We start from the raw sequence: 27,972 nt of genomic DNA, 5'->3' as shown, positions 1-27,972 counted from the left end.
TGATTACTGAAGCAACTGATTTTTCAGGTTCTGCAGTTACAGACGCTGAAGCAAGAGCAAATATCAGTGTTCACTTTAACTGTTTTGTTATCTTTCAACGTATAAGGTCTACATTCTTTAATGTTACATTGAAAAATTATTTACTTGATACACGATCACTCGAACAGTATCGCGCAACTTCGTCCCAATGGTTTTGTGGCCTAAGCTGTTATTACGGAGCAATTCAAAATGCCCTGGGAATGAGGTTGAGTATTGCGTATATCAACGTAAAGCCATCTTTTCTTTTTTTTTGTTTAGTAAAAGGACTAACAGCCACCTTCTGGTAGACGTTGAAGGAGGAAGATTGTCAGTCCTAATTGTTCTTCGAGTTGGTTTTAAGAAAGACGAAAAAGATTTTCGCATATTTGGGTTTTATTTAAATAAGAAGTCACGCTTAGTGTATCTAAAATGTTATCTCATGACTCTCATGATAAGACTGACTTTCAAATTATTTTTTATAGTTTAAAGTTCTATCAACCTTAATCCCAGGGCCTGGAATCGAGGTTGGTAGAGTGAATAACCTCGTTCATAACAGTAAGTTTTCATATGTAAAAAAAAATACAAATTTTACAAAATCAAAAAAATGCAAAAGAATTCTAACGAATAAAAATTACAAACTAAATCAACATTACATAAGCATAGAAGTAAAAATTAAAGACTTTATTTTTTCCTTCAAAATTGCGTGTATCGCCAAGACAAATCTTATTTTAATAAACAGACACTAAACTATACATCATGAACTAGCAAAAACTACAGATATAACATTTTAAGAATGCTGACGTATTAAAAGTTTTTCACTTAACAAAACACACACACACGAATAATTATCAAAATTCTCTATCAACTACTTATTCTAATATATAATTCCAACAACACAACACAAAATAAAAAATTAAGTCGAAAAAATAACTAGTTATCAATTTTCAACATCTCTAACACAACAAAACAGAAATATAAGAAAAAAGTAAAAATTAGAACGTGACATATCCGCCATCTTGACGGACTTCCTCTTCTAAAACGAAAGCATCGAAGATATAAAACATTAAGCTACATTTCTAATCAACAACAAAACGAAACAAGAATAATTTGATTATTACTTCGTTTGGATCGTAACGGAAAATATTTTAACCAATCAAATTTCAGAAATCACAAATTTCCGATCCGATTGGTTTCATTTTTGAATGGTAACAATTTTATTTTTATACAAGGCACGCGCGAAAATACTCTGTGAGCCTAAAATGGCATCTGCTAGTAGTGGCGGGCGGTTTTTTTGCGGATTTTTCCACTATCGACTAGTAAATTAGTAATTTAAATGACCAGGAAAATCTTAGGTTTGCTTTCTACATTCCGAATCATCCATAAAATTCAACCAACCATTACCTGCGCAGGCGTATAAGATATTTTTTAACTGCCCTACCAGTATTTCGATAGCTTTAGAAGTTGAAAAGTTTCCTTCCAAACGGGAAAATTGAGCATGCTAAGGGTCGACGTCAAAAATTGGAAGAGGCGGCCATTAACATTTTTATAAAAACAATCTTTAATTCAACCAGTCTAAAACGTACTTACCCACTACCGACACACTGGTTTCCGTTTTTCTCATCTCAACAAAACTTAACACACCAGGGCGTTTGCAAAGACCTAAAAACACACAAGAAAGAACATACACACTTTTAGCCATCACCATGCTGTGGTTAAAAACCTTAACCAACACAAATTAGGGCTTTGGGTAACAAAATTTATTTTTACAATTTTTTAAGGTGTTGAAAAAATTTGTTTATAAAATCCCAGCCATCGAAATACAACAAGGCAAAAAAAGTTTCGAAGCAAAAGTTCAAATTATGGATTGGCAAGAAAAAAAGTGAGTTGAAAAGTGGATATATATATCGTTTTACTTCCATATAAAATCATCAAATGTGATTTACAAAACTGAAACATTGCTGTACTTCATTACAAAACTGAAAAGCTATCGTATGAATCTTAGCTACAAGATTGCGCATCAGAATAGACCTTTCCCGAATTTCCTAATTATTTCGAACTCAATTAAAGAGGTCGATACTAAAAATGAATCTTATTCCTAAGTTCCTTAGCAAAAGGTATAACAAATTACCTAATTTCGTAAATATTTCTGTCTAAATCTAAATAAAATCCGACCAGAATATTATATTGCTCTAAAAAATTCATTTTTGTCATAATTTGATATTCTATCTGAATATCCTTATTTGAAGAGCATAGATACATTATAAAATTTTGGATGACGTCATAATTATTATAATTTATGAATTCGGGAGAGGTGTATGAATCTAAAGCCACGTGATTAAACTTCGCTATAACAAGCTCTTTTCTATGTCGCGTTTCCACAAGCAACCGTGGCAGCTTAAAATAATAAACATGAAAGCGAGAAATTCAAATTGTAACAGGAAAGCAACTGCGATATATTACAATTATTCCCGTAATAAACCTTGTTTGTTTTCTGCTTCAATACTTGTGTGTATTTTGCGGACACGGTTATCTCTATTTAAAACAAAAAAGAACCCTTGCTTACCTTTTGATGTTAAGCAATTCCAGCCCTTTGGACAACAATGTACACCATCGTCACAACATGTGGCATGCGCTATTGGACAGCACTGATACACGTCTCCTTTCGTCAAACAGCATGATGTACCAGCAAGACATTTCGATTTGCCATCCGGACAAAGTGTATCCCCTATCTTATTGCTCTTGACATTTTCTTGACAGTTAACTCCTTAAATCAGAAGAAAAAAAAACAATTCCCCTTTATTAATAAAAATACGCGATTTTTTAAAAATATGTAGATGATACAGTAGACTCCCGGTAACTCGAACACCGGTTAACTCGAACTTTTATTAGCTCGAACTGTTTTCTACGGTCCCTTGGACATTTCTTACTTCCTTATAAAAACTACTCGTTAACTTCAACCCCGGATAACTCGAACATTCATTATCTCGAACCATTTTGGACCCCGTTAAATTCATTTCTTTGGATAACTCAAACTTTTTAGTTTCTAAAGAGAAAACAAATGGTTAAATTTTAAAAAGGCTGTTCTTAAATGATTCTCCTTATAAACGAGTTAAAACGTTCCAATTGATGGCAATATGATAAAAGAGAAGGCTCTTCAATTTGCTGAAATTTTTGATCTTACAAAATTTAAATCCCCTTAACTCGAACTAATATGTCATCATTGTCTAAATTCGAGTTAACGGGAGCTTTGGTTAAGTCTAACATTCGTTAAGTCGAACTGTCTTCTCTGGTCCCTTGGAGATTCGAGTTACCGGGAGTTAACTGTAGTTTGTCATGGCAAATCCGTGTGTACAACCTCTACCGGAAATGGTTTACCCCGATCGGCCCTCCGATCATGGCCAGCGATTATAAATAGTATGGTCGTATAGAAGTAGAACTGCGTTAAGCATGGATAACACATTGCACGTAGTGTAGTTGGATTGTCTAAGAAAGCCTTCTAGTTCTGAGAACCACGGATTAGATATCCGCTCAATGCCAAGGAATATGTTTGTGATGCACTAAGTAGCTTTACCTCACTGCAACAAAACCGAAAACAGAAAGAAAATTTGCCCAAATATACCTCGGACAGTAAAGTGTCTATCTTCTTAGTAAAGTGTCTATCTTCTTCAAAGACTTAAGGATAAATAAATTTATTTGGTGGTATCAGATGCGTTTCTGGAAGCGTCGTAAAAACAAAAAGGGTTGGTTAAAATATTCTTTTAAAGACTTAAGCAATAAGGATTTGATAAGAATAATAAAAGAGAGAATACTCATTCAAACGCATTTTACATACCATCTTTCGAGCAATCATTTCCATATGGGCAACACTGGCTGCCACAACAAGTTTCATACTGCTTACAGGTTGTTTTGCCATTTGGACATTTCTTCATTTGATTAAGCAAAACTTTCATGAGAAAATCATCTCTTCGCGAATAGTAACTGCCCCTGGAGACGTGCGTTGCAGTATTATCCTTATGATACGAAAAGGCATCAAGTGCTGGGACTTTTTTGTTGTCCACTTGAAGAGTCTTTGATGCCAGAATTTTTTGGGTACCAGCTTCACAATATCCTAAAGTAACAAAATAGAGTTAAAAAATAAAAAAGGCCATGTAATTATAAGCTTAGATTTGGCTAGTATATCCTTTACTCTGCACTAAATCTGGGTAGAACATTCCAGATAGGAAAGATAAATTGAATACCTCAAATACCTATATCTTCAAATAGCCGTCGTTTGTCTGTCTCTGCGCAATGGAAACCTTAGTAGCGAGACACGCGAAATGCAGTATATAAAAGGACAGGTGAACAAGCGGACCACCGGCTAGTAGCTTATAATTACACCTGCCATCCATCCCAATCACAATACACACATTCTCCAACAAATTATTTTACTCTCTTCTTTATTTTTGCAATACATTTGTTATTACGTGATATTAAGACCGAAATAACACATCGAATCAGATAGTTGTAAAAGATATCAGCCTAGAAAGTCCAGAAAAAAACTACTTACTTATGTATAAGTTCTCACATTTCCCCCAAACTTCCGAATAAAATTTTTACCGCCGCGCCCCTTCCTGATTAAATATTATATTATAGGATACTTACCATCGCCACTGCACCTATACCCTCCAGGACAGCAATGAACATGGTCATCGCAACAGACAGCATTGCGCAAAGGACAACAGCCATAAGCTCCACTTGATAACCTACAACACGTACTACCATCTGAACACTGCGATACCTTATCAGGACACACCACAACTGAGGGGAAGGAAATAGCTCCAAAGTGTTTTGAAGCGACTAAGACATCACCACCTTTAGTACAAAAGCCTAAAACAGTAAAATATATGATCAGAAACAGAATAAAGAAAGTAAAATATAGATATAACCCAAAACAAATCTACACACACACAGAAAACACTATCTTGTCACAAAATCGAAAAACAGAAACGCAACGTATTCCCACTTAATAACTCGAAAACTTAGAATCTTATGATAAAAATCCAGACAAAATTACCTCCAGAGCACGAATAACCATTGGGGCAGCAGTGAACACCATCAGAGCAGCAGGTAGCCTTGAGCAAGGGACAACATCCATAGCCTCCTGTAGACAGTTTACAGCACGTGCTTCCTGAAGGGCATTGTGACACTCCGTCCGGACATACTACAAAGGCTTTCTTTATGCCACTGGTATGTCTTGATGCTTCGATTCTTTCGTCTCCTTTCACACAATAACCTAACATGAAACACGTAGACTTTAACCAGCCATTTCACATGTGAACAAAGATAGCAGGGATATTTACTACTTAAGAGATGCTGGTATGATAAATGTAGAAAACAATATAAAGGGCCAAGCGAAAGGAATATCATAAGAAAGCTCAAAACCCTTTATAAGTCACTTTTCCAATTGGAGCAGAGGTTTCCACAATGCATCAATCGTTCCCGGCGGATTCGTTTACCAATGTAATTATGCAATAAAGACGCTAAAGCACGGAAAATTAAAATGAAAAGTACCTGCCGAACAGGAATAACCATTCGGACAGCAGTGTACACCGTCAGAACAGCAAGTAGCTTGAGGCAAAGGACAACATCCATATCCCCCAGTAGATAATTTACAACACGTGCTCCCAGTCGCACATTCCGTGCCGTCCGGACATACTACCAAGGCTTTCTTTATAGAGCTAGTATGTTTAGACGCTTCAATTTGTTCCTTTCCTTTCACACAGGAACCTAACATAAAACACAAACCCTAAAGTGCTATTATAAATTCGAAATGTAAAAGGACAAGATTACATACGATAACCTAGCGGAAAACGTCTCATCAGATAAATGTACAAAGGGACAGGAATAAGCAAGAATTCGACTAAGTTGCCATTACGAGTCGACCGCACCGTTTTCTAGGAACACAGAAGACTCACAAAAGGCTGCAATGCTTTTCTATGCTCTTTTTACCAACCATGCAATGCAAAGGAAATATTAAGAGGCATAAAATTCTCATAAAACGTACCTGCTGAACAAGAATAACCGTTTGGGCAGCAGTGAACACCATCAGAACAGCAGGTAGCCTTGGGCAGGGGACAACATCCATAGCCTCCTGTAGACAGTTTACAGCACGTGCTTCCTGAAGGGCATTGTGACACTCCGTCTGGACATACTACCAAGGCTTTCTTTATGCCACTGGTATGTCTTGATGCTTCGATTCTTTCGTCTCCTTTCACACAATAACCTAACATGGAACACGTAGACTTTAAGCAGCCATTTCACATGTGAACAAAGATAGCAGGGATATTTACTACTTGAGAGATGCTGGTGTGATAAATGTAGAAAACAATATAAAGGGCCAAACGAAAGGAATATCATAAGAAAGCTCAAAACCCTTTATAAGTCACTTTTCCAATTGGAGCAGAGGTTTCCACAATGCATCAATCGTTCCCGGCGGATTCGTTTACCAATGTAATTATGCAATAAAGACGCTAAAGCACGGAAAATTAAAATGAAAAGTACCTGCCGAACAGGAATAACCATTCGGACAGCAGTGTACACCGTCAGAACAGCAAGTAGCTTGAGGCAAAGGACAACATCCATATCCCCCAGTAGATAATTTACAACACGTGCTCCCAGTTGCACATTCCGTGCCGTCCGGACATACTACCAAGGCTTTCTTTATAGAGCTAGTATGTTTAGACGCTTCAATTTGTTCCTTTCCTTTCACACAGGAACCTAACATAAAACACAAACCCTAAAGTGCTATTATAAATTCGAAATGTAAAAGGACAAGATTACATACGATAACCTAGCGGAAAACGTCTTATCAGATAAATGTACAAAGGGACAGGAATAAGCAAGAATTCGACTAAGTTGCCATTACGAGTGGACCGCACCGTTTTCTAGGAACACAGAAGACTCACAAAAGGCCGCAAGTCTTTTCCATGCTCTTCTTACCAACCATGCAATGCAAAAGAAATATTAAGAGGCGTACCTGCTGAACAAGAATAACCGTTTGGGCAGCAGTGAACACCATCAGAACAGCAGGTAGCCTTGGGCAGGGGACAACATCCATAGCCTCCTGTAGACAGTTTACAGCACGTGCTTCCTGAAGGGCATTGTGACACTCCGTCTGGACATACTACCAAGGCTTTCTTTATAGAGCTGGTATGTCTTGATGCTTCGATTCTTTCGTCTCCTTTCACACAATAACCTAACATGGAACACGTAGACTTTAACCAGCCATTTCACATGTGAACAAAGATAGCAGGGATATTTACTACTTAAGAGATGCTGGTATGATAAATGTAGAAAACAATATAAAGGGCCAAACGAAAGGAATATCATAAGAAAGCTCAAAACCCTTTATAAGTCACTTTTCCAATTGGAGCAGAGGTTTCCACAATGCATCAATCGTTCCCGGCGGATTCGTTTACCAATGTAATTATGCAATGAAGACGCTAAAGCACGGAAAATTAAAATGAAAAGTACCTGCCGAACAGGAATAACCATTCGGACAGCAGTGTACACCGTCAGAACAGCAAGTAGCTTGAGGCAAAGGACAACATCCATATCCCCCAGTAGATAATTTACAACACGTGCTCCCAGTCGCACATTCCGTGCCGTCCGGACATACTACCAAGGCTTTCTTTATAGAGCTAGTATGTTTAGACGCTTCAATTTGTTCCTTTCCTTTCACACAGGAACCTAACATAAAACACAAACCCTAAAGTGCTATTATAAATTCGAAATGTAAAAGGACAAGATTACATACGATAACCTAGCGGAAAACGTCTTATCAGATAAATGTACAAAGGGACAGGAATAAGCAAGAATCCGACTAAGTTGCCATTACGAGTGGACCGCACCGTTTTCTAGGAACACAGAAGACTCACAAAAGGCCGCAAGTCTTTTACATGCTCTTTTTACTAACCATGCAATGGAAAAAAAATATTAAGAGGCGTAAAATTCTCATAAAACGTACCTGCTGAACAAGAATAACCGTTTGGGCAGCAGTGAACGCCATCAGAACAGCAGGTAGCCTTGGGCAGGGGACAACATCCATAGCCTCCTGTAGAGAGTTTACAGCACGTGCTTTCTGAAGGGCATTGTGACACTCCGTCTGGACATACTACCAAGGCTTTCTTTATGCCACTGGTATGTCTTGATGCTTCGATTTTTTCGTCTCCTTTCACACAATAACCTAACATGGAACACGTAGACTTTAACCAGCCATTTCACATGTGAACAAAGATAGCAGGGATATTTACTACTTGAGAGATGCTGGTATGATAAATGTAGAAAACAATATAAAGGGCCAAACGAAAGGAATATCATAAGAAAGCTCAAAACCCTTTATAAGTCACTTTTCCAATCGGAGCAGAGGTTTCCACAATGCATCAATCGTTCCCGGCGGATTCGTTTACCAATGTAATTATGCAATGAAGACGCTAAAGCACGGAAAATTAAAATGAAAAGTACCTGCCGAACAGGAATAACCATTCGGACAGCAGTGTACACCGTCAGAACAGCAAGTAGCTTGAGGCAAAGGACAACATCCATATCCCCCAGTAGATAATTTACAACACGTGCTCCCAGTCGCACATTCCGTGCCGTCCGGACATACCACCAAGGCTTTCTTTATAGAGCTAGTATGTTTAGACGCTTCAATTTGTTCCTTTCCTTTCACACAGGAACCTAACATAAAACACAAACCCTAAAGTGCTATTATAAATTCGAAATGTAAAAGGACAAGATTACATACGATAACCTAGCGGAAAACGTCTTATCAGATAAATGTACAAAGGGACAGGAATAAGCAAGAATTCGACTAAGTTGCCATTACGAGTCGACCGCACCGTTTTCTAGGAACACAGAAGACTCACAAAAGGCTGCAATGCTTTTCTATGCTCTTTTTACCAACCATGCAATGCAAAGGAAATATTAAGAGGCATAAAAATCTCATAAAACGTACCTGCTGAACAAGAATAACCGTTTGGGCAGCAGTGAACACCATCAGAACAGCAGGTAGCCTTGGGCAGGGGACAACATCCATAGCCTCCTGTAGACAGTTTACAGCACGTGCTTCCTGAAGGGCATTGTGACACTCCGTCTGGACATACTACCAAGGCTTTCTTTATAGAGCTGGTATGTCTTGATGCTTCGATTCTTTCGTCTCCTTTCACACAATAACCTAACATGGAACACGTAGACTTTAAGCAGCCATTTCACATGTGAACAAAGATAGCAGGGATATTTACTACTTGAGAGATGCTGGTGTGATAAATGTAGAAAACAATATAAAGGGCCAAACGAAAGGAATATCATAAGAAAGCTCAAAACCCTTTATAAGTCACTTTTCCAATTGGAGCAGAGGTTTCCACAATGCATCAATCGTTCCCGGCGGATTCGTTTACCAATGTAATTATGCAATGAAGACGCTAAAGCACGGAAAATTAAAATGAAAAGTACCTGCCGAACAGGAATAACCATTCGGACAGCAGTGTACACCGTCAGAACAGCAAGTAGCTTGAGGCAAAGGACAACATCCATATCCCCCAGTAGATAATTTACAACACGTGCTCCCAGTCGCACATTCCGTGCCGTCCGGACATACTACCAAGGCTTTCTTTATAGAGCTAGTATGTTTAGACGCTTCAATTTGTTCCTTTCCTTTCACACAGGAACCTAACATAAAACACAAACCCTAAAGTGCTATTATAAATTCGAAATGTAAAAGGACAAGATTACATACGATAACCTAGCGGAAAACGTCTTATCAGATAAATGTACAAAGGGACAGGAATAAGCAAGAATCCGACTAAGTTGCCATTACGAGTGGACCGCACCGTTTTCTAGGAACACAGAAGACTCACAAAAGGCCGCAAGTCTTTTACATGCTCTTTTTACTAACCATGCAATGGAAAAAAAATATTAAGAGGCGTAAAATTCTCATAAAACGTACCTGCTGAACAAGAATAACCGTTTGGGCAGCAGTGAACGCCATCAGAACAGCAGGTAGCCTTGGGCAGGGGACAACATCCATAGCCTCCTGTAGAGAGTTTACAGCACGTGCTTTCTGAAGGGCATTGTGACACTCCGTCTGGACATACTACCAAGGCTTTCTTTATGCCACTGGTATGTCTTGATGCTTCGATTTTTTCGTCTCCTTTCACACAATAACCTAACATGGAACACGTAGACTTTAACCAGCCATTTCACATGTGAACAAAGATAGCAGGGATATTTACTACTTGAGAGATGCTGGTATGATAAATGTAGAAAACAATATAAAGGGCCAAACGAAAGGAATATCATAAGAAAGCTCAAAACCCTTTATAAGTCACTTTTCCAATCGGAGCAGAGGTTTCCACAATGCATCAATCGTTCCCGGCGGATTCGTTTACCAATGTAATTATGCAATGAAGACGCTAAAGCACGGAAAATTAAAATGAAAAGTACCTGCCGAACAGGAATAACCATTCGGACAGCAGTGTACACCGTCAGAACAGCAAGTAGCTTGAGGCAAAGGACAACATCCATATCCCCCAGTAGATAATTTACAACACGTGCTCCCAGTCGCACATTCCGTGCCGTCCGGACATACCACCAAGGCTTTCTTTATAGAGCTAGTATGTTTAGACGCTTCAATTTGTTCCTTTCCTTTCACACAGGAACCTAACATAAAACACAAACCCTAAAGTGCTATTATAAATTCGAAATGTAAAAGGACAAGATTACATACGATAACCTAGCGGAAAACGTCTTATCAGATAAATGTACAAAGGGACAGGAATAAGCAAGAATTCGACTAAGTTGCCATTACGAGTCGACCGCACCGTTTTCTAGGAACACAGAAGACTCACAAAAGGCCGCAAGTCTTTTCCATGCTCTTTTTACCAACCATGCAATGCAAAAGAAATATTAAGAGGCGTAAAATTCTCATAAAACGTACCAGCTGAACAAGAATAACCGTTTGGGCAGCAGTGAACACCATCAGAACAGCAGGTAGCCTTGGGCAGGGGACAACATCCATAGCCTCCTGTAGACAGTTTACAGCACGTGCTTCCTGAAGGGCATTGTGACACTCCGTCTGGACATACTACCAAGGCTTTCTTTATAGAGCTGGTATGTCTTGATGCTTCGATTCTTTCGTCTCCTTTCACACAATAACCTAACATTGAACACGTAGACTTTAAGCAGCCATTTCACATGTGAACAAAGATAGCAGGGATATTTACTACTTGAGAGATGCTGGTGTGATAAATGTAGAAAACAATATAAAGGGCCAAACGAAAGGAATATCATAATAAAGCTCAAAACCCTTTATAAGTCACTTTTCCAATTGGAGCAGAGGTTTCCACAATGCATCAATCGTTCCCGGCGGATTCGTTTACCAATGTAATTATGCAATGAAGATGCTAAAGCACGGAAAATTAAAATGAAAAGTACCTGCCGAACAGGAATAACCATTCGGACAGCAGTGTACACCGTCAGAACAGCAAGTAGCTTGAGGCAAAGGACAACATCCATATCCCCCAGTAGATAATTTACAACACGTGCTCCCAGTCGCACATTCCGTGCCGTCCGGACATACTACCAAGGCTTTCTTTATAGAGCTAGTATGTTTAGACGCTTCAATTTGTTCCTTTCCTTTCACACAGGAACCTAACATAAAACACAAACCCTAAAGTGCTATTATAAATTCGAAATGTAAAAGGACAAGATTACATACGATAACCTAGCGGAAAACGTCTTATCAGATAAATGTACAAAGGGACAGGAATAAGCAAGAATTCGACTAAGTTGCCATTACGAGTGGACCGCACCATTTTCTAGGAACACAGAAGACTCACAAAAGGCCGCAAGTCTTTTCCATGCTCTTTTTACCAACCATGCAATGCAAAAGAAATATTAAGAGGCGTAAAATTCTGATAAAACGTACCTGCTGAACAGGAATAACCGTTTGGGCAGCAGTGAACACCATCAGAACAGCAGGTAGCCTTGGGCAGGGGACAACATCCATAGCCTCCAGTAGACAGTTTACAGCACGTGCTTCCTGAAGGGCATTGTGACACTCCGTCTGGACATACTACCAAGGCTTTCTTTATAGAGCTGGTATGTCTTGATGCTTCGATTCTTTCGTCTCCTTTCACACAATAACCTAACATTGAACACGTAGACTTTAAGCAGCCATTTCACATGTGAACAAAGATAGCAGGGATATTTACTACTTGAGAGATGCTGGTGTGATAAATGTAGAAAACAATATAAAGGGCCAAACGAAAGGAATATCATAATAAAGCTCAAAACCCTTTATAAGTCACTTTTCCAATTGGAGCAGAGGTTTCCACAATGCATCAATCGTTCCCGGCGGATTCGTTTACCAATGTAATTATGCAATGAAGACGCTAAAGCACGGAAAATTAAAATGAAAAGTACCTGCCGAACAGGAATAACCATTCGGACAGCAGTGTACACCGTCAGAACAGCAAGTAGCTTGAGGCAAAGGACAACATCCATATCCCCCAGTAGATAATTTACAACACGTGCTCCCAGTCGCACATTCCGTGCCGTCCGGACATACTACCAAGGCTTTCTTTATAGAGCTAGTATGTTTAGACGCTTCAATTTGTTCCTTTCCTTTCACACAGGAACCTAACATAAAACACAAACCCTAAAGTGCTATTTTAAATTCAAAATGTAAAAGGACAAGATTACATATGATAACCTAGCGGAAAACGTCTTATCAGATAAATGTACAAAGGGACAGGAAGAAGCAAGAATTCGACTAAGTTGCCATTACGAGTGGACCGCACTGTTTTCTAGGAACAAAAAAGTCTTTTCCATGCTCTTTTTACTAACCATGGAATGCAAAAGAAATATTAAGAGGCGCAAAATTCTCATAAAACGTACCTGCTGAACAAGAATAACCGTTTGGGCAGCAGTGAACACCATCAGAACAGCAGGTAGCCTTGGGCAGGGGACAACATCCATAGCCTCCTGTAGACAGTTTACAGCACGTGCTTCCTGAAGGGCATTGTGACACTCCGTCTGGACATACTACCAAGGCTTTCTTTATAGAGCTGGTATGTCTTGATGCTTCGATTCTTTCGTCTCCTTTCACACAATAACCTAACATTGAACACGTAGACTTTAAGCAGCCATTTCACATGTGAACAAAGATAGCAGGGATATTTACTACTTGAGAGATGCTGGTGTGATAAATGTAGAAAACAATATAAAGGGCCAAACGAAAGGAATATCATAAGAAAGCTCAAAACCCTTTATAAGTCACTTTTCCAATTGGAGCAGAGGTTTCCACAATGCATCAATCGTTCCCGGCGGATTCGTTTACCAATGTAATTATGCAATGAAGACGCTAAAGCACGGAAAATTAAAATGAAAAGTACCTGCCGAACAGGAATAACCATTCGGACAGCAGTGTACACCGTCAGAACAGCAAGTAGCTTGAGGCAAAGGACAACATCCATATCCCCCAGTAGATAATTTACAACACGTGCTCCCAGTCGCACATTCCGTGCCGTCCGGACATACTACCAAGGCTTTCTTTATAGAGCTAGTATGTTTAGACGCTTCAATTTGTTCCTTTCCTTTCACACAGGAACCTAACATAAAACACAAACCCTAAAGTGCTATTTTAAATTCAAAATGTAAAAGGACAAGATTACATATGATAACCTAGCGGAAAACGTCTTATCAGATAAATGTACAAAGGGACAGGAAGAAGCAAGAATTCGACTAAGTTGCCATTACGAGTGGACCGCACCGTTTTCTAGGAACACACAAGTCTTTTCCATGCTCTTTTTACTAACCATGGAATGTAAAAGAAATATTAAGAGGTGCAAAATTCTCATAAAACGTACCTGCTGAACAAGAATAACCGTTTGGGCAGCAGTGAACACCATCAGAACAGCAGGTAGCCTTGGGCAGGGGACAACATCCATAGCCTCCTGTAGACAGTTTACAGCACGTGCTTCCTGAAGGGCATTGTGACACTCCGTCTGGACATACTACCAAGGCTTTCTTTATGCCACTGGTATGTCTTGATGCTTCGATTCTTTCGTCTCCTTTCACACAATAACCTAACATGGAACACGTAGACTTTAAGCAGCCATTTCACATGTGAACAAAGATAGCAGGGATATTTACTACTTGAGACATGCTGGTGTGATAAATGTAGAAAACAATATAAAGGGCCAAGCGAAAGGAATATCATAAGAAAGCTCAAAACCCTTTATAAGTCACTTTTCCAATTGAAGCAGAGGTTTCCACAATGCATCAATCGTTCCCGGCTGATTCGTTTACCAATGTAATTATGCAATGAAGACGCTAAAGCACGGAAAATTAAAATGAAAAGTACCTGCCGAACAGGAATAACCATTCGGACAGCAGTGTACACCGTCAGAACAGCAGGTAGCTTGAGTCAAAGGACAACATCCATATCCCCCAGTAGATAATTTACAGCACGTGCTCCCAGTCGCACATTCCGTGCCGTCCGGACATACCACCAAGGCTTTCTTTATAGAGCTAGTATGTTTAGACGCTTCAATTTGTTCCTTTCCTTTCACACAGGAACCTAACATAAAACACAAACCCTAAAGTGCTATTATAAATTCGAAATGTAAAAGGACAAGATTACATACGATAACCTAGCGGAAAACGTCTTATCAGATAAATGTACAAAGGGACAGGAATAAGCAAGAATTCGACTAAGTTGCCATTACGAGTCGACCGCACCGTTTTCTAGGAACACAGAAGACTCACAAAAGGCTGCAATGCTTTTCTATGCTCTTTTTACCAACCATGCAATGCAAAGGAAATATTAAGAGGCATAAAAATCTCATAAAACGTACCTGCTGAACAAGAATAACCGTTTGGGCAGCAGTGAACACCATCAGAACAGCAGGTAGCCTTGGGCAGGGGACAACATCCATAGCCTCCTGTAGACAGTTTACAGCACGTGCTTCCTGAAGGGCATTGTGACACTCCGTCTGGACATACTACCAAGGCTTTCTTTATAGAGCTGGTATGTCTTGATGCTTCGATTCTTTCGTCTCCTTTCACACAATAACCTAACATTGAACACGTAGACTTTAAGCAGCCATTTCACATGTGAACAAAGATAGCAGGGATATTTACTACTTGAGAGATGCTGGTGTGATAAATGTAGAAAACAATATAAAGGGCCAAACGAAAGGAATATCATAATAAAGCTCAAAACCCTTTATAAGTCACTTTTCCAATTGGAGCAGAGGTTTCCACAATGCATCAATCGTTCCCGGCGGATTCGTTTACCAATGTAATTATGCAATGAAGATGCTAAAGCACGGAAAATTAAAATGAAAAGTACCTGCCGAACAGGAATAACCATTCGGACAGCAGTGTACACCGTCAGAACAGCAAGTAGCTTGAGGCAAAGGACAACATCCATATCCCCCAGTAGATAATTTACAACACGTGCTCCCAGTCGCACATTCCGTGCCGTCCGGACATACTACCAAGGCTTTCTTTATAGAGCTAGTATGTTTAGACGCTTCAATTTGTTCCTTTCCTTTCACACAGGAACCTAACATAAAACACAAACCCTAAAGTGCTATTATAAATTCGAAATGTAAAAGGACAAGATTACATACGATAACCTAGCGGAAAACGTCTTATCAGATAAATGTACAAAGGGACAGGAATAAGCAAGAATTCGACTAAGTTGCCATTACGAGTGGACCGCACCATTTTCTAGGAACACAGAAGACTCACAAAAGGCCGCAAGTCTTTTCCATGCTCTTTTTACCAACCATGCAATGCAAAAGAAATATTAAGAGGCGTAAAATTCTGATAAAACGTACCTGCTGAACAAGAATAACCGTTTGGGCAGCAGTGAACACCATCAGAACAGCAGGTAGCCTTGGGCAGGGGACAACATCCATAGCCTCCTGTAGACAGTTTACAGCACGTGCTTCCTGAAGGGCATTGTGACACTCCGTCTGGACATACTACCAAGGCTTTCTTTATAGAGCTGGTATGTCTTGATGCTTCGATTCTTTCGTCTCCTTTCACACAATAACCTAACATTGAACACGTAGACTTTAAGCAGCCATTTCACATGTGAACAAAGATAGCAGGGATATTTACTACTTGAGAGATGCTGGTGTGATAAATGTAGAAAACAATATAAAGGGCCAAACGAAAGGAATATCATAATAAAGCTCAAAACCCTTTATAAGTCACTTTTCCAATTGGAGCAGAGGTTTCCACAATGCATCAATCGTTCCCGGCGGATTCGTTTACCAATGTAATTATGCAATGAAGACGCTAAAGCACGGAAAATTAAAATGAAAAGTACCTGCCGAACAGGAATAACCATTCGGACAGCAGTGTACACCGTCAGAACAGCAAGTAGCTTGAGGCAAAGGACAACATCCATATCCCCCAGTAGATAATTTACAACACGTGCTCCCAGTCGCACATTCCGTGCCGTCCGGACATACTACCAAGGCTTTCTTTATAGAGCTAGTATGTTTAGACGCTTCAATTTGTTCCTTTCCTTTCACACAGGAACCTAACATAAAACACAAACCCTAAAGTGCTATTTTAAATTCAAAATGTAAAAGGACAAGATTACATATGATAACCTAGCGGAAAACGTCTTATCAGATAAATGTACAAAGGGACAGGAAGAAGCAAGAATTCGACTAAGTTGCCATTACGAGTGGACCGCACTGTTTTCTAGGAACACACAAGTCTTTTCCATGCTCTTTTTACTAACCATGGAATGCAAAAGAAATATTAAGAGGCGCAAAATTCTCATAAAACGTACCTGCTGAACAAGAATAACCGTTTGGGCAGCAGTGAACACCATCAGAACAGCAGGTAGCCTTGGGCAGGGGACAACATCCATAGCCTCCTGTAGACAGTTTACAGCACGTGCTTCCTGAAGGGCATTGTGACACTCCGTCTGGACATACTACCAAGGCTTTCTTTATAGAGCTGGTATGTCTTGATGCTTCGATTCTTTCGTCTCCTTTCACACAATAACCTAACATTGAACACGTAGACTTTAAGCAGCCATTTCACATGTGAACAAAGATAGCAGGGATATTTACTACTTGAGAGATGCTGGTGTGATAAATGTAGAAAACAATATAAAGGGCCAAACGAAAGGAATATCATAAGAAAGCTCAAAACCCTTTATAAGTCACTTTTCCAATTGGAGCAGAGGTTTCCACAATGCATCAATCGTTCCCGGCGGATTCGTTTACCAATGTAATTATGCAATGAAGACGCTAAAGCACGGAAAATTAAAATGAAAAGTACCTGCCGAACAGGAATAACCATTCGGACAGCAGTGTACACCGTCAGAACAGCAAGTAGCTTGAGGCAAAGGACAACATCCATATCCCCCAGTAGATAATTTACAACACGTGCTCCCAGTCGCACATTCCGTGCCGTCCGGACATACTACCAAGGCTTTCTTTATAGAGCTAGTATGTTTAGACGCTTCAATTTGTTCCTTTCCTTTCACACAGGAACCTAACATAAAACACAAACCCTAAAGTGCTATTTTAAATTCAAAATGTAAAAGGACAAGATTACATATGATAACCTAGCGGAAAACGTCTTATCAGATAAATGTACAAAGGGACAGGAAGAAGCAAGAATTCGACTAAGTTGCCATTACGAGTGGACCGCACCGTTTTCTAGGAACACACAAGTCTTTTCCATGCTCTTTTTACTAACCATGGAATGTAAAAGAAATATTAAGAGGCGCAAAATTCTCATAAAACGTACCTGCTGAACAAGAATAACCGTTTGGGCAGCAGTGAACACCATCAGAACAGCAGGTAGCCTTGGGCAGGGGACAACATCCATAGCCTCCTGTAGACAGTTTACAGCACGTGCTTCCTGAAGGGCATTGTGACACTCCGTCTGGACATACTACCAAGGCTTTCTTTATGCCACTGGTATGTCTTGATGCTTCGATTCTTTCGTCTCCTTTCACACAATAACCTAACATGGAACACGTAGACTTTAAGCAGCCATTTCACATGTGAACAAAGATAGCAGGGATATTTACTACTTGAGACATGCTGGTGTGATAAATGTAGAAAACAATATAAAGGGCCAAGCGAAAGGAATATCATAAGAAAGCTCAAAACCCTTTATAAGTCACTTTTCCAATTGAAGCAGAGGTTTCCACAATGCATCAATCGTTCCCGGCTGATTCGTTTACCAATGTAATTATGCAATGAAGACGCTAAAGCACGGAAAATTAAAATGAAAAGTACCTGCCGAACAGGAATAACCATTCGGACAGCAGTGTACACCGTCAGAACAGCAGGTAGCTTGAGTCAAAGGACAACATCCATATCCCCCAGTAGATAATTTACAGCATGTGCTCCCAGTCGCACATTCCGTGCCGTCCGGACATACCACCAAGGCTTTCTTTATAGAGCTAGTATGTTTAGACGCTTCAATTTGTTCCTTTCCTTTCACACAGGAACCTAACATAAAACACAAACCCTAAAGTGCTATTATAAATTCGAAATGTAAAAGGACAAGATTACATACGATAACCTAGCGGAAAACGTCTTATCAGATAAATGTACAAAGGGACAGGAATAAGCAAGAATTCGACTAAGTTGCCATTACGAGTGGACCGCACTGTTTTCTAGGAACACACAAGTCTTTTCCATGCTCTTTTTACTAACCATGGAATGCAAAAGAAATATTAAGAGGCGCAAAATTCTCATAAAACGTACCTGCTGAACAAGAATAACCGTTTGGGCAGCAGTGAACACCATCAGAACAGCAGGTAGCCTTGGGCAGGGGACAACATCCATAGCCTCCTGTAGACAGTTTACAGCACGTGCTTCCTGAAGGGCATTGTGACACTCCGTCTGGACATACTACCAAGGCTTTCTTTATAGAGCTGGTATGTCTTGATGCTTCGATTCTTTCGTCTCCTTTCACACAATAACCTAACATTGAACACGTAGACTTTAAGCAGCCATTTCACATGTGAACAAAGATAGCAGGGATATTTACTACTTGAGAGATGCTGGTGTGATAAATGTAGAAAACAATATAAAGGGCCAAACGAAAGGAATATCATAAGAAAGCTCAAAACCCTTTATAAGTCACTTTTCCAATTGGAGCAGAGGTTTCCACAATGCATCAATCGTTCCCGGCGGATTCGTTTACCAATGTAATTATGCAATGAAGACGCTAAAGCACGGAAAATTAAAATGAAAAGTACCTGCCGAACAGGAATAACCATTCGGACAGCAGTGTACACCGTCAGAACAGCAAGTAGCTTGAGGCAAAGGACAACATCCATATCCCCCAGTAGATAATTTACAACACGTGCTCCCAGTCGCACATTCCGTGCCGTCCGGACATACTACCAAGGCTTTCTTTATAGAGCTAGTATGTTTAGACGCTTCAATTTGTTCCTTTCCTTTCACACAGGAACCTAACATAAAACACAAACCCTAAAGTGCTATTTTAAATTCAAAATGTAAAAGGACAAGATTACATATGATAACCTAGCGGAAAACGTCTTATCAGATAAATGTACAAAGGGACAGGAAGAAGCAAGAATTCGACTAAGTTGCCATTACGAGTGGACCGCACTGTTTTCTAGGAACACACAAGTCTTTTCCATGCTCTTTTTACTAACCATGGAATGCAAAAGAAATATTAAGAGGCGCAAAATTCTCATAAAACGTACCTGCTGAACAAGAATAACCGTTTGGGCAGCAGTGAACACCATCAGAACAGCAGGTAGCCTTGGGCAGGGGACAACATCCATAGCCTCCTGTAGACAGTTTACAGCACGTGCTTCCTGAAGGGCATTGTGACACTCCGTCTGGACATACTACCAAGGCTTTCTTTATGCCACTGGTATGTCTTGATGCTTCGATTCTTTCGTCTCCTTTCACACAATAACCTAACATGGAACACGTAGACTTTAAGCAGCCATTTCACATGTGAAGAAAGATAGCAGGGATATTTACTACTTGAGACATGCTGGTGTGATAAATGTAGAAAACAATATAAAGGGCCAAGCGAAAGGAATATCATAAGAAAGCTCAAAACCCTTTATAAGTCACTTTTCCAATTGAAGCAGAGGTTTCCACAATGCATCAATCGTTCCCGGCTGATTCATTTACCAATGTAATTATGCAATGAAGACGCTAAAGCACGGAAAATTAAAATGAAAAGTACCTGCCGAACAGGAATAACCATTCGGACAGCAGTGTACACCGTCAGAACAGCAGGTAGCTTGAGTCAAAGGACAACATCCATATCCCCCAGTAGATAATTTACAGCACGTGCTCCCAGTCGCACATTCCGTGCCGTCCGGACATACTACCAAGGCTTTCTTTATAGAGCTAGTATGTTTAGACGCTTCAATTTGTTCCTTTCCTTTCACACAGGAACCTAACATAAAACACAAACCCTAAAGTGCTATTATAAATTCGAAATGTAAAAGGACAAGATTACATACGATAACCTAGCGGAAAACATCTTATCAGATCAATGTACATAGGGACAGGAAGAAGCATGAATTCAACTAAGTTGCCATTACGAGTGGACCGCACCGTTTTCTAGGAACACAGAAGACTCACAAAAGGCTGCAAGTCTTTTCCATGCTCTTTTTACCAACCATGCAATGCAAAAGAAATATTAAGAGGCGTAAAATTCTCATAAAACGTACCTGCTGAACAAGAATAACCGTTTGGGCAGCAGTGAACACCATCAGAACAGCAGGTAGCCTTGGGCAGGGGACAACATCCATAGCCTCCTGTAGACAGTTTACAGCACGTGCTTCCTGAAGGGCATTGTGACACTCCGTCTGGACATACTACCAAGGCTTTTTTTATGCCACTGGTATGTCTTGATGCTTCGATTCTTTCGTCTCCTTTCACACAATAACCTAACATGGAACACATAAACTTTAACCAGCCATTTCACATGTGAACAAAGATAGCAGGGAGATTTACTACTTGAGACATGCTGGTGTGATAAATGTAGTAAACAATATAAAGGGCCAAACGAAAGGAATATTTTAGAAAAGCTCAAAACCCTTTATAAGTCACTTTTCCAATTAAGAATGACGGAGAAAGAATTTGCCATGGAGCAGAGGTTTCCACAATGCATTAATCGTTCCCGGCGGATTCCTTTACCAATGGAAATATGCAATGAAGACGCTAAAGCACGAAAAATTAAAATGAAAAGTACCTGCCGAACAGGAATAACCATTCGGACAGCAGTGTACACCGTCAGAACAGCAAGTAGCTTGAGGCAAAGGACAACATCCATATCCCCCAGTAGATAATTTACAACAAGTGTTGTTTGATGGACATTCTGTTACACCATCAGGACAAATTTGTGAGAAAATGTTTCTAAATGGTGATTTTGACACACCGTTTTTGTTGCAAATTCCTGCAAAAGGAAATGACATAGTATTAGTTATTCTTCATTTTCTAATATTTGTTAATGGTTATACATATGAAAAATACATTAGAAATTACTGGCAAAGGCTTCAGGCTGTAATGGAAATATTTTATTACAGAGATGTATTAGTTATGGTCAAGTTTTGAGAACATTAGCATTTTGCACGTGCCATTAATAGGATGCCTAGATCATTTTGTACATGGGTGCTGCAGATGTGCATGCCTTTTTTTGGAAAAAGTTTGTATTGGGACAACAATTGATGTGGTGTGCTTGCAACACTACAAACAGAAAATATCATGTCAATCTTCAATTCCTGATACTTTAGGCTGACTGTCAAATCAGTAATAATAAAAGGGGAAAAGATAAGCTTCAGAAGGGAAACGAAAGGGTTTGAATTAGCAGTTGACAAATTGGAATTTGCAAAATAAATCCTGTCATTGTGAATTATTCTACAATAAAATTTGTATCACCTGCTTCTATAATGGTTGTCACAACAAAAAACTATTTACAAGGGATTAATGGCAAGTGGCCTATGCTTCCAAACCAGAGCAGCAAAGAGGTTTTTGTTCTCCACATTAGTCAATGTTTGCAAAATGACTAATTCCAGCCCTGCAAGAATGGATTTAAAGAGAATATGTTCTTGTTATTTAATGAATCAAAAGGCTGTAAACTGTACTTTATTTGCCTTTCCAGTTCTAAAAAACTTACAAATTAGGGTTTGGATATGTTAGAGTTGTATCACCTTACACATAGAGCAACATGCAAAATGAAATTTAGCCCATTTAGAAAGTGATAGTTTGGTTAAAACAGGCGATAATGTCAAACACAAGACAAAGTCTGTAACAACCAAAGTAGACAACTTCATTCTCCATCAATTTAGCAAATTAGTAACGTCTTATTTGTTAACTTTTCTGATGTTAAATTATGACTTAACACATTAGAATAGTGTCTATGTTTTTAATAAGATTAGTTAAGTCATTGCATAGTACTTATAACTTTGAGGCCAAACAACTTGGAAACAGGGTGGTGACATCACTTAACTTTCATTGCTTGGGTTACCAGGCATCACCTGGGACCAATTAACTAAGCCTGGGTCAACCCACCTGTTTCCAAACAGGCAAGTCAATGATGTTAAACTTTTAAACTCAATTCTTTATTGACGGGTCATTGGTAAAATCACCTTATCAACTAGTATAAAATAATCTCCTACCATGTTGAGAGCAAGTGAAGCCTTGTGGGCAACAATGACTGTTATTAAGACAGCAGACTGCATTAGGGAAGGGGCAACAGTAGCTTTCATTCAATATTTTATCACAGCATGTTTTGGATTCATCACATTTCGTTTTCCCATCAGAGCAGAGTTTAATTTGATCAGTATCTGTGCTTCTGATAACATATCCTGAAACATGCTTTACCATAGACTTCTGTGTCGTGCCAAGGTGACATACCCCTAAGAAAACCGAGTAGAAAATCATTATAATATAGATCTGGCTTACTGAATTATGATTATTCCATTTAGTTTAAACAACCTTCTCACAGAGAAGTATAGACACCTACCACATTCTTTGTAAGGCCAGGATACACTTGTATAATATCATTAAATATATTCTAAAATATATTTATAATTTATCTACATTATACTTATAATTTGTTGTAATATCGTTATAATTTCATTTAATTTCATGACATCGTTGCCACAACAACGCTAGCAGATAATAGATCTATTGTCACACAAACAAAAGGCATTCGAAACCAGATTACCAACAATATTATTAAAATCATATTTATTTTATTCAAATATTATAACCATGCAGCAAATTATATGAGGTTTTGATGCACATTCCAGGTGTTTAAAAATTGTACATATTATAACTATAAGAAATTATAACCATATTTTAAGAAATTATATTGATATTATAAGGTATATTTCAGTAATATTATACAAGTGTATCAGGTCCTTTAAAATCATGGTTATCCATAATTTTGCTTAATAATGTGGTTGGTTTGCATTTGAAAAATTTGTTTCAGTATATATATTTTTTGAATTAAAAAAACAACAACCAGAACAATTTTAGTGTAATACACAAAAGCATAAAGATAAACAAAGGTTTGCAGAATTTTTTTTCAATGATAATGCCAAGTAATTTGATTTGAAGCATGCATAGACATGATTTAATAAAAAAAAATCAAAAACTCTACCTGCTGTACATTCATAACCATTCTCACAACAATGCTTAAGATCATCACAGCAAACAGCATCTGGAAGAGGGCAACACCCATACCCTTGTTCAGATTTACAACAAGTCCAACTGTCAGGACATGAAGTGTGTCCATCAGGGCATATGGTCATTGGTTTTGCTGGCATTTTTACAAGAGCAGTAACAACATTGCCATTAGAAAATGCACATTTTCCAGAAAAGCACTTTGAATTTTCTGGACAACAATGCTTTTCATCTTCACAACAAACAGCTTTTGGAACTGGACAACAACCATAACTAGCAGCGGAGGTCAAACAACATGTTGATCCAGCTGGGCAATAATGAGTGTGATCAGGACATTGAACAGGAAATTTAGAGCTAATATGCTTATGCATTTGTGCAGGATGTTTTTTTAAAATTTCTTGATCTAGTCCTCCATTTTTTGGCACGCATTTCAATTGTTTTACATCACATTTAGTTCCATGTTGGCAGCAATGTTGATGATCTGAGCAGCAAACAGCATTGGGCAATGGACAGCAAGCATACACGCCTTTTGATGTTAAACAACATGTCTCTCCAGTCTTACAATAATATATGCCACCAGAGCAATTTACAGTGTTTGGTTTGCTGATTTCTTTCTTTTTTAACCCTAAGAATGCTTGCAGCAACTTAGGAATAGGCTTAGCCCTTGTTTTAATACCCAGAGGCATGCGTACTAATTCTTTATTGCACTTTCTTTCTTTGTAGTCACAATAAAATCCCTTCGGACAGCAATGAACACCATCACTGCAGCAACCAGCATTTACAAAGGGACAGCAGGCATATTCCCCATTTTCCTTTTTGCAACATGTATGGCCTCCAGGACATGTGTATCTCTTATCAGGGCATATCACTGCATTATAAGCACCATACAGGTGAAGTAAATAGTTACTAGGTTTTTTTGAAACTGTTTTAGTAAGTGTCAATGTCTTTTTCTCAAACTTCCGCCTTGGATTGCAGTATGGAACTTGACAATAATAATTATATGGACAACAATGTATGTGATCATTGCAGCAGTTTGCATTTGGGTAAGGACAACAACCATATCTGCCATCAGAAAGCAAACAACAAGTATATCCATCATTACAAGAAGTTACTCCATCAGGACATATAACATTGCCCAAACCACTGAGATGGAGTGATTTTAATTTTGATAAGAATGAGAATCTTCCATTTTGACTCTGGGATTTCTGCTCCTAAAATGCAATTAGTGTTTGTTAAATTTACAAAACATTTTACCTTTGAAGACAACCTAAAATATCAGCAATTTCAATGGCAAACAAAACAACTGATTTATGCAGTCAAAATGTGACCACCTACTTTACTAACTTGAGGATTGAATGATGAGATGATGTGAAATGAGATTCAAATTTAAAAAAAATAAGCCTGGCGATGATGAAAAGTATTGATGTACCATATTTTCCGGTATATAACCCGCACATCGCATAACCCTCAGCTAAGCTTTTTTAGGGAGTTATAAACTAGATGCTATCAGATAGCCCGCACCTTCATATAAACTGCATAAAATTTTAATCAATTTGTTATACTTACCCACACCTTTGCATAACCCGCATCATGTTAAAAAAAATCCTGCGTCTTTTTACTTACTCTAATCATTTTATAAACATGTGTGTGTGTTCTGTTTTTTCATGCTGGAGACAAGTGGGGGACGTTTCAACTCGTGAACCCCAAACACAAGAACCGCTCTTGTCTGCAACATCATGTTTTGACATAATTTAATTGATAGATATAGCATACCATTTTAAGACTTGGGAAACATTTGTAGATGATAAAGTACCCACAGTCACTGTCACTTGCACTAATCTATGGTGGCACTGTAGATTAGTGTTTATTGTGGCGTCGTAGATTGTGGTTATAACTCTCCTACTCTGTGCGGGAGACCAGGGTTCGATTTCTCTTGACGGGGATTCAACATGGGCGAGTGAATGTTACCATAGCCCCGGGTTAACGCACACCATGTGAGGGAAATTGGGAAGATGGCACACTGTGTGGGCCGTTGGATGTTGCGAAGAGTTGTCTAGTAGAGTGTAGGCCCTAATTGGGTCTGCGTAGCTCAAAATGAGCATTAAATACTCTAGGACTATCCATCTAAGCCCCTCCTGCAAATAATAGACAGGGTATATTCCTTGATATTTCTCAGGCTAGCCATGTAAAATAAGCACATCTATCTATAATGCAAAGTGATTTTGAAAAGTGGGACAAAAATGCGATGCAATTTCTAGCATTTTCTTAATGTTAAGATACATCAAGCCATGAATTAGTATCGAAAACTTTTAGGTCGGTGTAAAAAACGTCATTGATTTTTAGCCGTATTATTTGTGGAATAACATCTTGTTGAACGCTCGTCGACTATCTTTCAGCAAAGTCGATGCATGAGAATGGTGAATTAACACTTTTTTACTTATTAGTTAATAAAAAAATATTTTTATAAGTTGGAAATTTTCTAAAATAAAAAGGAAATTATTCGATGACTTTTGGTTCACTTTCCCCGACATTTAGTACGTCACAACTTATTGCCACTTCTCTTATTATTATTTTTTCAATGAAACAGAGAAGCTGAGAAAGAAGTTATTTGTAACTACTCCACTGTAAAAAAGTGAGAATGCACGATGAGAACAAACAAAAAAAAATATCCAGACATTGTGATTGCTGAACAACTAGTGTGTGTTTATTGCTTTTACAAGAAATCTGTTCTTTAAATCCATCACTGGTGAGTAGAAAAATGAAATCATACAAATATGTTATACCATTACAGTGTTTAAATATGCTGGAAATGCATTTTCTGACAATCTAAACTCCTAAAATTGAAAATTTTACTTTGGTTTACTTTGCGCTTGGGAGACACTGAACTAGTAAAAATAAAACATATGCGAAGCATTTTTATATTATGATAATTCGAACCCTCATATATGTTGCACGTATATACTTATTTTAAAAATGTATAAATTACTAAATAGATACATTTCTTGCCACCACAATAAATAAATTTTAAGGGCTGAACAAATTTTTTATTGGTATATAATTAATACCTTTTTTGCAGTTTGATGCTTTGATGCTTCAACACAAATCACAAGGAAAGCAAACAACAACATGGATTTCCAACATTTCGCCATTTTTCATTTCTTTAATGCTAGTTTATATAACAGATCTAAAATTAAAAAAGAAAAAAAAATTTTATAACAAAGTTAGCAAGCATTACTATTAGTTTCACGCAAGGCACGATTCCTGCTGCCTGTGTAGTTAACATGTTGGTATACGTATTAGAGTATGTTCAATTAAATTGGAAATGCTGACAGGAAAATGTAAATTATTTAGTCATCTTTCACAGAACATAACAAAATAACCAGTAAAAGCAGCAGGTGTATAAGTGTTTGACTATGAAATATACTTTGGCAATAGCTCCTACAACTTGACATTAAAATCAACTTATATTGTCCAAACTAATCTGAATCAAACTAAACGTATTACCACAGAAATGTAGCTAGGTAGGAAGCTCTGTAGCTTGCAATAGTTACCTAGTGTTAGCGAAAAGTAACTTAGCTAGTTTGCTATGATATAGCTTAATAAGGGATTTAGTAAGCCAAATAGCAGAGTAAATAGATAGACTTGTAAATACCAAAGTAGCTGCAAACAGGAAACACAAACCAAAGTAGCCGCATACAGAAGCACATACAGTTCGAAAATTAAAAAAAATGTAGTTATTATAACTCAAATGCAATCACAATTTATATCATGATCGATGCCTACTGCTGGCTAATCTTTTATAGTCACTGATAACATTTTTAGCCTGAATTATATTGCAAGTTGAGCTATATAGCTACAAAGCTACAGAAGCGTTGTCAATTAGTTACAGTCAAGATTTATGGACATTAAATAACAATAAAGAAAAACTAAACTAACAATTTCTTTGCTGCGTGCAACTGCTCGCTCCCAGCTGCAAAACGAAAGTAAAGTGGGTTTCAGCGCTATCAGCAGACGTCCGTTTTGTGATCATGTGATGCGTCTTTCAAAGCATTGCCATTAGTTGTAAACCAATGATGAACAACATCGACCCACAATTTTTGTTATTTGCTAAACTGCATGTTCTGTACGAATAAATTTATTTTTAACTTTTGAAGTAAATATGATTCATTTAAAGATTTGATGTCTAGATTTGATGTTCTTAAAAAATTTGTAATTTATCCTAATAATATTT

At 38.4% G+C, this 27,972-nt stretch overlaps 1 protein-coding gene across 2 annotated transcripts; it reads right to left on the bottom strand.

Moving 5' to 3' along the window:
- Positions 1–69: 69 nt before the first annotated feature.
- On the bottom strand, positions 70–27,820 carry LOC130621708 (fibrillin-2-like). 2 transcript variants are annotated; one of them, XM_057437042.1, is made up of 43 exons: positions 27,678–27,819; positions 26,807–26,925; positions 23,719–24,952; positions 22,730–22,969; positions 21,304–21,507; positions 20,780–20,998; positions 20,287–20,502; positions 19,790–20,008; positions 19,316–19,531; positions 18,819–19,037; positions 18,345–18,560; positions 17,848–18,066; positions 17,374–17,589; positions 16,877–17,095; positions 16,403–16,618; positions 15,906–16,124; positions 15,413–15,628; positions 14,916–15,134; positions 14,423–14,638; positions 13,926–14,144; positions 13,452–13,667; positions 12,955–13,173; positions 12,481–12,696; positions 11,984–12,202; positions 11,491–11,706; positions 10,994–11,212; positions 10,501–10,716; positions 10,004–10,222; positions 9,511–9,726; positions 9,014–9,232; positions 8,521–8,736; positions 8,024–8,242; positions 7,531–7,746; positions 7,034–7,252; positions 6,559–6,774; positions 6,062–6,280; positions 5,569–5,784; positions 5,072–5,290; positions 4,660–4,884; positions 3,851–4,126; positions 2,582–2,782; positions 1,606–1,677; positions 70–1,051 (listed from the first exon to the last, which is right to left on the bottom strand). In XM_057437042.1, exons 2-43 carry the CDS (start codon positions 26,888–26,890, stop codon positions 1,011–1,013), a joined length of 9,756 nt encoding a protein of 3,251 aa, XP_057293025.1. In that variant the 5' UTR covers positions 26,891–26,925; positions 27,678–27,819; the 3' UTR covers positions 70–1,010. The 2 variants fall into 2 exon arrangements, with proteins under 2 accessions (XP_057293025.1, XP_057293026.1); XM_057437043.1 differs by lacking the exon at positions 22,730–22,969 and having other exon boundaries at positions 27,678–27,820.
- Positions 27,821–27,972: the final 152 nt, after the last annotated feature.

The sequence above is a fragment of the Hydractinia symbiolongicarpus genome, chromosome 12, assembly GCF_029227915.1.
Source record: "Hydractinia symbiolongicarpus strain clone_291-10 chromosome 12, HSymV2.1, whole genome shotgun sequence".
In the NCBI taxonomy this organism is placed as follows: Eukaryota; Metazoa; Cnidaria; class Hydrozoa; order Anthoathecata; family Hydractiniidae; genus Hydractinia; species Hydractinia symbiolongicarpus.
This window is presented reverse-complemented; position numbering and strand designations above follow the sequence as displayed.